General features: G+C 39.5%; 1 protein-coding gene across 1 annotated transcript in view; it reads left to right on the forward strand.

Annotated features, from left to right (window-relative positions):
* Positions 1-8,499, forward strand: part of GDA (guanine deaminase) — a 49,368-nt gene extending 40,869 nt beyond the window's left edge. Inside the window, exon 14 of the mRNA XM_042449152.1 lies at positions 2,298-8,499. Coding sequence (XP_042305086.1) covers positions 2,298-2,368 — 71 coding nt within the window. The 3' untranslated portion in view covers positions 2,369-8,499. The remainder of the gene's footprint in view (positions 1-2,297) is intronic.
* The last annotated feature ends 908 nt before the right edge of the window (positions 8,500-9,407 follow it).

Raw genomic sequence — 9,407 nt, forward strand, 5'->3', positions numbered from 1 at the left:
CAGTGGAAGTCTGAATGGACATGATACTTGTCCATAATGATGATAATCACTGAGACATTTAGTTGGGATTCCAAAACATTTGGTCATCACTCCATACATGTCTATCCTTGCCCATTTTCCTGACTGGGACTCGTTCTGTTTTTCACTTCCTTTTGAGGATGGCACTGTAAAGCACCGTTGCATCCTTTGTGAAAACCAATCTTGTGAAAACCAGTATGAGAGAATCTAGAATAAGTGCAGCATGTGTACATAATAACATTTCATGCTCCCAACTTCCCTAAACTGTGAAAAATTCCAAGAAAGCACCATATACGGTAGACCTGGCTTTCATATGCAGGAGGAAACACTGGAGACCTGTCAGATTGATGTGATAGTTGATTTATTTACAAATATGCAGGTAGAGCATAGTGGGAGGCAAACTAAGGCAGAGCATTCTTAGTGGGTGTTAAGCCACCATCCAGTATCAGGCTCAGAGTCTGGATCAGCTATTCTTCTGCACTGCTGCTCATAGAGTCCTTCAGCTAGCATCACCTCTTACAATCTAAGTTGTCCAAACTCAATCAGATTCATTTATTTAGTTGGTTAACTAATATGTGTCTTGCTTTTCTCCCAATATGGGACCCAAGGCAGCTCAGATAAGAGGTATCAAAACAAAATACATCTTAAAAATCCCAATTTATAATAAAAAAAAGTTTTAAGTAACATATCTTCAGAGAGAGACATATGGCACTAAAAGGTACCAACTCTCTTCTCTGTGTGTGTCTCTCTCTTTCTCAAACAAACATACTGTATACGCAGCTTCTTTCCCGCAAAGCTAACATCAGCATAAGTCTTAGGGCAGGGTGATGCTTTCTTCTCAAGTGCTTTCCTACTGACAAAATCTTAACCACCCTCCTAAAAAAATAGTCATCGGTCTACCTAACAGTTATTCTCTATAAAACAAGACAGAGCAAAATGTTGCTGCCAAAATGTTGAAATACCCCCCATTGTCCCTAGTGAGCATTGCCAGCGGTAAGGAATGTTGGGAGCTGTAGTCCAGCAACATCTTTGCCCAGTATTGCCAGAAAGAAATTTCCTGCAGATCCTTGGTCACCATCTGGCAAAAGGTATGGTTAGGACAGTACTTTTCCCAGCAGTGAAGTCAACCAGATGGGGTTCTGGTCTGAAGAGATGTGTACTGGACATGAAGTTGTGTTTTGGCAAAGGAAACAAGGCAAAGTTAAGCTAGTCTAAGTTATGTATCCAGTAAGACAAAGTGGAGCAAGGTAAACCTCAAGTTCCATTAAGGTGATCCATCCAGGATTGCTCCATGTGACATGAAGGCCTAAGAACACTTAGGGAGTCTTGAATTGCATTTGAGTGGCTAGCTTTGTTTTTGTTGAATAAAATGTTTCCATTTGAAGGAGCATACTCTGTTTCTGTGGGTCTTTGACCTGGATGGTACAGTGGTGAATATGTTTCTGCTGAGACGTCTGAGCCGAAGTTTGAAAACAGCAGGGGGACTATTTCAGGTGGAAAAGGTGGTGGGAATATGGCCCAATCCTGTGCCTTTACTGTACTTCTAGGGCAACAAGGATGACTAGGGCTGCACCCGCACAGCAAAAATAATCCAATTTGTCACCACTTTAAGTGCCATGGCTCAGTACTATGGTATTCTGGGAATTGTAGTTTGTTATGGCATTAGAGCTCTCTGTCTCACAATATTACAGTTCTCATAATTCCATAGTATTGAACCATGGCAGTTAAAGTGCTGTCAAACTGGATTATTTCTGCAGTGCAGATGCAGCCTTGATATCATTTTGACAACAAGTTCTTTCCCCACCTTGATAACACCTCTGAATAGGACTAACCAGATCTGATCCTGCATTATTTCTGTAATAAGAAGGTTCCTTGTGGCTGCTCCTAGGCTGTGGAACACTCTTTCACTGGAGACCACGCTGGCTCCCTCTTTTTTCCTTCTTTGCTAGGAAAAGACCTTGGAGTTTGGCTATTAATCCGGGCCCTTTTCTGTCAGTATTGGAGAATCAGATTTAGGGATCATAAAAGGGACAGTAGTCATAAAATAATAGAATGAATACAATGCTTTGTTCCTAGTGTCCTCTGTGCACCAAAGAAACTAATGGTGTAAATAAGGTATAGGTGCCCAATTCTGGTTCTGAGTTCTTGGAAACATGTGACTCTACTTAAATTCAGTGGCAATGTGATAACGCCTTTAAAAAAAGACCTTTATCAAAATTAAGAGTCATACAGGATGCATACCATAAGACAAATAATCTCTTTCATCTTTTTGATTTCAGGTGATGACAGGAATATTGAAGAAGTTTATGTGGCTGGCAAACTGGTGGTTCCGTTTTCAAGTTCTGTATAAAATTAGCTCCCCTTTCAAAAGAAAAAGAAAAAAAGCTCCGCTGATAATTCTGTGATTTGAAAGAAGTGGGTGAAAAATGCTGTGCCTTGTTGTGATGCTATGCTCACTTTGCTTAGTTTGTTTCTGATTTTCAGGAAGAGATTGAAGATCTCATCAGTATTATGCCAAAAATGTTTTCACTTGTACAAAAAAAAAGGGAAGCAACAATGTTTAAAGTAAAAGAACAAAAATATTGTGCAATGAGGCCTTCTGCATAAAGAAGAAGGTACAGATACAATATCTCTATACAGGGTTTGCCTTTACCTCCTTGAGCTACAAGAGTAATATTCTTAAATCTTTATGCCACAACAAATCTACTGGGGATTACAATCCCTGATGGAAATCCAAAGCAGTTTTGTGTTGTGTGAATGATTTCCCCTCCCCTTCCCCACCTCACCCCCATCCCCATGGAGATAATGTGACACACCAGTGGGTCTCTAGACCCTTGATATATCTTTTCATGAAGTAGAAGAGGCTGCAGAATTCAGGAGACTGGAAATGTCAATCACTATTGATTAATATTGCTTAAATATTTTTATTAGTAAAAGTTAAACTTGTTAGATAACAATAGCAAGTACTCAGGGAATATTAGTTGGAGGGGAATATGAGAGACAAAGAGCAGAGAATATTCAGCAGAGATGTAATATTTTCCCAGTTTTTATAAACACTTCTTGCACTTTAGTAACATTTTTTTCATGCCTCCTAGGAGGTTCAAAGGCCAACAGAGAGATCACATTCTAGATACCGTATATACTTGTCTATAAATCTAAAAATTTTGCCCAAAAATTGACCCCAAAATCCTAGGTCAATTTATTTATGGGTCAATATGGTAATGTGATAGCAGCTCTTTTAGATTTCCCCATGCAGTTTTTTTTCTGTCCTGAGCCAAGCAGACAGAGTCCTTGGTGACTGATTGCTGTTTGTTTAACAGTCCCTCTCCCACCCACGCACTTCGCTGTCTTGGGTTGAAACACTGAAGCCTTGTACTGATTGTATGCTTTCCTCTTGCCACTCGCATACACACACTGAAGGAGCCTCCAAGTTTTACACTCAACCTATCAACAGGTCATGTCAGAATTCATAATTTTGGCCGCAAAACTTTCCCTCGACTTATACATGAGATCGATTTATAGCTGAGTATATCCGGTAGTTGTAGTTTTAAACACTGAAGTATTCTTTGCAACACTTGTGAATATAAGTGTTGTTTCAATAAACCTTTACAGCATACACTGCCCAGGTTCCAAATGGCTTTGGATCTAAGTTCTTGCTTCATTGTAGTCTGAAGCAATAGACTAAGTCTGATTTGAGGCTGTTGAGGAGAAGTCTCCCTCTGTCTTCTTCAGACAACATATTTTGGTATCGTTGCTGTCATTAAAAGACAGCTAGTGATCACCTGTTTTTAGAACAGCATTTCCCCCATGGGAGCATTGTTTGAGGGTTGTACTGTATCTTAGATATCAGAATGTCTTGAGCTAATCCAGCTGCAGTGTCAAGGCACACTGCATAATCTAGCATCAGTTTAATAGGCTATTACAATAGAAAAACTATTGGAAACAAAAGTACAGTTACATGATCAGTGGTAGTTTAGTTTCCTTTTTTTAAAAAGTAGTAGTTTAGTATAAAACATCTGAGTTGGTAACACAGTGCTGTATTACAAGTGTTCACCTGAATCAAGTTTTAAGGACCAAATTAGATGTGGCATCACCCTAATGCTTAGCCACTTTGTTATATTTCTTCTTTGCAAACTATTCCCCCCGTGTTTTTCTCCCCATGGGAGTTTTAAATGCTTATTTTCTTTCCTTTAAACACACAGAAGAAGGAAAGCAGCTAGAGAGGGAAAGATCTGGAGCATGCAAGCAACCAGAAACAAACAAAACAAGCTTTAGTTTGCTGCTTTGAATTGTCCCTCTGGAAATAGCTTTTCCAGATTCAAGCGTCTCGGGATAATGATATCTACATTTGCATGCAGCATCTAATTCAGCTACATGAAGTGTGCTTTAGGAAATAATTAAGTGGCACACTAATTGATTCTACTTGTCCCTGAAAACTCATTCTGATAAGCCTCATAGTTCTTTTTGGAGAGAGGATCCAATTCATGGCAAAAGGCCAAGATCCCTTCTTCCATTTAAATCTAGATTTATACTTTGAGTACTACTGTGTTTAGTCTAGTATTAGGAATCTGACCCTTGTATAAATTTCAATTATTTTATGCTGTTGGATTTTTCTTTAAATGGAACAACTTGGAAGCATAGTTCTAAAGTGAGAACATTGAAATGTGAAATATTTTGTAAAAGATCTGAAATTTTGGGCTACATAAAGCTTTTAAAGCCATACTGCTTCCAGATAATAGTTCCGCTGTAAGGCAGTAGTTAAAATTAAAACACACTGAGTTAGGTTTCTGATCTTGTCATCAGCTGCAGTATGAATCTGTTTGTTAAAGGTGCCTCTGCCCTGTTTTCAGGGTGTTGAAGCATTTTCTTTTGCACTCTGCAATTTTCAGGGCGCTGAAGCATTTTCAGGGTGCTGAAGGGGATGCCATGGGGAGGAAGGGCACAGAAATTTCCTTCTATCCCAGGTGCTTATATCTAAATCTGACTGTAACCCATCAGCATGAAGTTGTGGCATAGGCCCTTAATCTCAGCAATCCACCAATACATTTTCTGTCTTATAGTCAGAAAGACTGTAGCTATGTATGTATACTGTGTGGGAAGAATTCCTCTGGGGAAAAGCCTTCCTCTCCCACCTGGACTTGCCATATTTCTCAGAACGTGGATAAATATTCTCTGGAGCTCAAAGACCCTGAATCATTAGGAGGCAAGGGAAATGAGTCAAACATGATGGGAAAAGGGACTGAATTAGGGAAGACCGGGGGGGGGGGATGAGGAAAGGGCTTCTCAAGTACCCCAAAACCCTGACAAGGAGAATCTTCCTCAAGCCCCTGTCTCAAGGGTTCCCCCACTCCTCAAATAGACTGAAAGACTTCTCCTACTCCACTAGCCCAGACTCACATTTTCCTCCCCCGCCCAAAGCTGGAGAGGGGCAACACAGCAATCAGTATCATTGTGGGCTGCGTTCTAATTGCCAGCACATAAGAATGGCATCTGCATTACTGTGAACCAGCTACCAAAACACAGACAGCAAGAACAATCCTTTCTAGGTGCCCCCCAACATTTTAAAACCCGTTTTAAAAGACCAATTGTCAAAGGTTATAATCTCCCTAATCCTTACCTGGTTTCTGCACCCTACCTTAGTGATGTCATGCAGGGGGCAAGGTGGGCCCAAGAGGATCATGGAAGAAAGGCTATAGTCTTCCTGATCCTTGTTCATCTCCTTCCTGATGTTGGGCAGGAGGAGGTGAAAGAAGATTGTGTAAGGGCCACTATAATTTCACCAGTCCTTGCTCTTCTCCTCTCTATCCACTTGATGTAGCTTGGGGGCAGGTGGAGGAGAGCCGAGAAGATCATGGAAGGCTGTAGCTTTCCCATCCTCACTTAGCTTTCCCTCAGCTCGGCCTGAAGTCTTTTTTCCCCCTGTGATATCTTTTTTAAAACTGAATAGTTTTTGAAGACCTCTGGAAATGGAAAAAATGTATGAAATTATTCATTCTCTCTTTTGGAAAAAATAATTCAACACAGTATATCCTTATCTTGAACAGAGCATCTTGGGAAGGATGCATGCCTTCTATTGAGCCTTACAACTTTCCCCATATTTGCAAGGCAACTTGCAATTTTTAGGATAACTACTCTTGTGCAATGATGCTCTGGGCAATTCTCATTAGAAAACCAGGGTGTCCTCAATAGCATTAATAATTGTGTAGGCAAAGCTGAAGACACAAAGACTAAGGTGTATGTTAGTCACAAGGTACAGCAAACAGAACTGTACTGATGTAGCCAAGGATCTGTCACTAAACACCTCAAATGGGGAACAAAGCCTTAGGAAATATAAATGGTTAAAAGCCTTGCTTTATCCAACACTTTCATTGTCAGAAGTCCTGATACTGGATGTGTCTCCCCATTCTCATCCCTTCAATTTATGTTTTATGTCAGCATGCAATTTAGGGAAAAAAAGAGAAGATAGATGATAGAAATACAGCTCATTGAAAAAAGCTGAAATGTGCACATTGTGGAAAATAGCCTTTTTACAAATAGAGTTTACTTAAATTTATTAAATTGTGTTTTATCTAATATGCCAGTTGTTAACCTTATGTTTGAATAATGAAACTCACAATATAGCCTGTGCTTTGCACAGTTATTTGAATGATTCCTATATAAATGGCAGGTAGAATTCTGCACTTTAAAATGTTGCCAAGACTTTATGACAATGTTCTGTAATATTTGGAAGCAGATGGCTTAGGAAACTAAGCAGAGAGGCTGCACTTTATTTTCTTTTACCAAATACTTTTCAAGTTCACTGAGCCTGTACATTTTTGCTGCTAATCAAGATGGAAACAAAATGGGCTTGCACTTCAGATTTGTAACCTAGAGTTACTGATCCATAACTGCCCTGCATTTAGCAAGACTGTATATTCATGCTCATGGCACTATTGCCACAATCATAAATGTCCCCAGCCAGCAGCAATGCTGAGTGATGGAGGTCTGTTAATCTTTATTTTGGGCATAGCAGGATGGCATTTCAGCTCCCTCTCGCCAGTGAGTGAAGCTGTGACAATCAGAAGCAGACCTCCTCTAACAATTCCTCATTGAGCCTCATTTGCTGGTGGAAGGAGGCTGGAAATGTCATCCTTCTGAGCCCTGGTCGCCTGCTAAACAGACTGCCATCTCTTAGTTCAGCAGCTGTCTGTTAAGGTAGGTTTGGGGTAGGTTGGGCCAGGAGACATTACTTGGGAGATTAGTGCACTCTCTTTTAATGTGCCTTACCCCCGACAGCATAAAGACACATTTTTTTAAAAATGGGTTTTATCGCATTTGCCCATGGCTGGGCAAATGCATCCCGGATACCAGCCGGGCTTATTCTGCAGCCTTTCATGAACAGGATTTTCCTGTTCGTGAAAAGGAACGGGATAAGCCTGGCTGGCATCCAGGCTGTAAATAGTACATTTTTGCTGCTAATCAAGAGCATGGCTGAATGCGATAAAAGCCATTTTAAAAATAAATGCACCTTGATTCTGTTGGGGATAAGGAACATTAAAAGACTGTGCTAATTTCCTTAATTATACATTCATAACTCAGTAGGTGATGTAGGATATCAGTGATAGTTCTTCACTCTCTTGGTTTCCAGCAAAAATGTAAAGCTCCAATTTGTGGAAAAGTAATCAAAACCCTAAACAAAACAAACAAACAAACAAAAACAAACAAACAAGGGAAGTATAACGTGTTGACCGAAATTTGGCTGCATTGTATTTGCTTAATGGAGACCACAATATTCAGGTATTCATTCAGGTTTGTATGTGCCACATGCCCAGTTCTGGAAAGCCATAACAAATGTTCTCCAATTAGCAGTGACTTGTTTGGAGTAAGAGTGCAAAAGTGGCATATGAATACTGCTAACTTTTTCTTCCCAGGGGACAGACAGTAGCCATTTTGACTTTGTGCAGTTTCTTCCTTACATGTAACGGTCTCCACTGTGAAGGAATCTCACTTAATTGGTATTAAAGCAACTTGCCTAATTTTTCCTGTGACCAGGGTGTTTTGCCTAGCTTTACAGCCAGGGAAAACAATACTAAAGGTATGGTAATTTTAACTTTTTGTATATTTAAATTGACTCATGTGTGTGCAACAGCTGTTTTGTTTATGCTGCTAATAGATTTGGAAGACTGCTGGGATTTTGATGTTTCTGGTCCTGGGGAATGGAGATTTTGGGCCATTCTCTTCAGGATATGCTGCAATTAATTGTGAGGTGAACAATGCTTTGATTTCAGTTTACAGAAAGTTAAAGTCACTTTAAAAATAAGCATCCTGAAATAATTTTTCCCAGTCTTAATTTTCTTTTCTTTCTTTTCTTTAATTCTTCAAGAGAAGAAATGCATCTGGAATTGTGATTATTGCTCTGTGTTCTGACTGCTTTGTTGTCAGTTATGCTAAATAAGCACCTTTTTGCTGATGAAATTAAATAAAGAGGTGATGTTTACATTAGTTAGAATCTGACCATTTTGATTGGGGAAGGATGAGAAACTGTAACTCGTTGATTCACTCCATGGAAAACAAAAGTTGCATAGATTAATTTTGGAAGATTCCTGTACTTATCTTGATACTAGGGGAGCCCTCTGGATCTCCCTATTTTGGGGGAAGATGGTCCCTAGTTATTCTGGAAATGGGAAGATGTCTGAATTTATAGTTGTCTTATATCCTATTTGAATGTGCAGGACTTCTTGTCAGGAATCATCTACCAGACTTACTAGCATTAGAATTGTGCCTGGAAACAAACCAGTAGCCAGTGAAGCTGTTTCAACAAGGGATATATATAACTGGCCCTGGTCAGCATTCTGGCTGCCATGTTTTGAACCACTGAAGTTTCTGAACAGTTTTTTAAAAAAACAAACGATACTACTTTTATTGGGTTTTTGTCAATTCTGGCAGGCAAATGAAGTTTTATAATGTAGCATAATGATAAAAATTCTGACATTTCTAAATTTGCATCTCAATGAAATGTTGTAAGGTTTTATTCACTTCCACTCATTTATTTGTCTTCACTGGTTGTTCAAGAATTATTTTTAAGATTCAACTTTTTACTAAACCATTAGTCATTTCCCCCATATTGTTTAAACATTAGTAGGGACTATGGGACAGTTGACCTCAGGCACTTGAAAGGCTCACTGATTATAAGCAAGCAAGATTACATGGAAGCAAGTTATGCTTTCTCCTTCAGATTTACACTAAAGTCAATTCCTCCAAAATGGGATTGCAGCAATCACAGGACCATTACATTGATTTCACACGTAAGCAAGATCATTCTCAAGATTTGACAGGAAAGACTTCTACCAGATATGGAGCAAAAAATCCCAGAGGTGCAGGCTTGGTTCAGGAAGGGAAGAGGCATTAGG

Source organism: Sceloporus undulatus, chromosome 2 (assembly GCF_019175285.1).
Source record: "Sceloporus undulatus isolate JIND9_A2432 ecotype Alabama chromosome 2, SceUnd_v1.1, whole genome shotgun sequence".
Lineage (NCBI taxonomy): Eukaryota > Metazoa > Chordata > Lepidosauria > Squamata > Phrynosomatidae > Sceloporus > Sceloporus undulatus.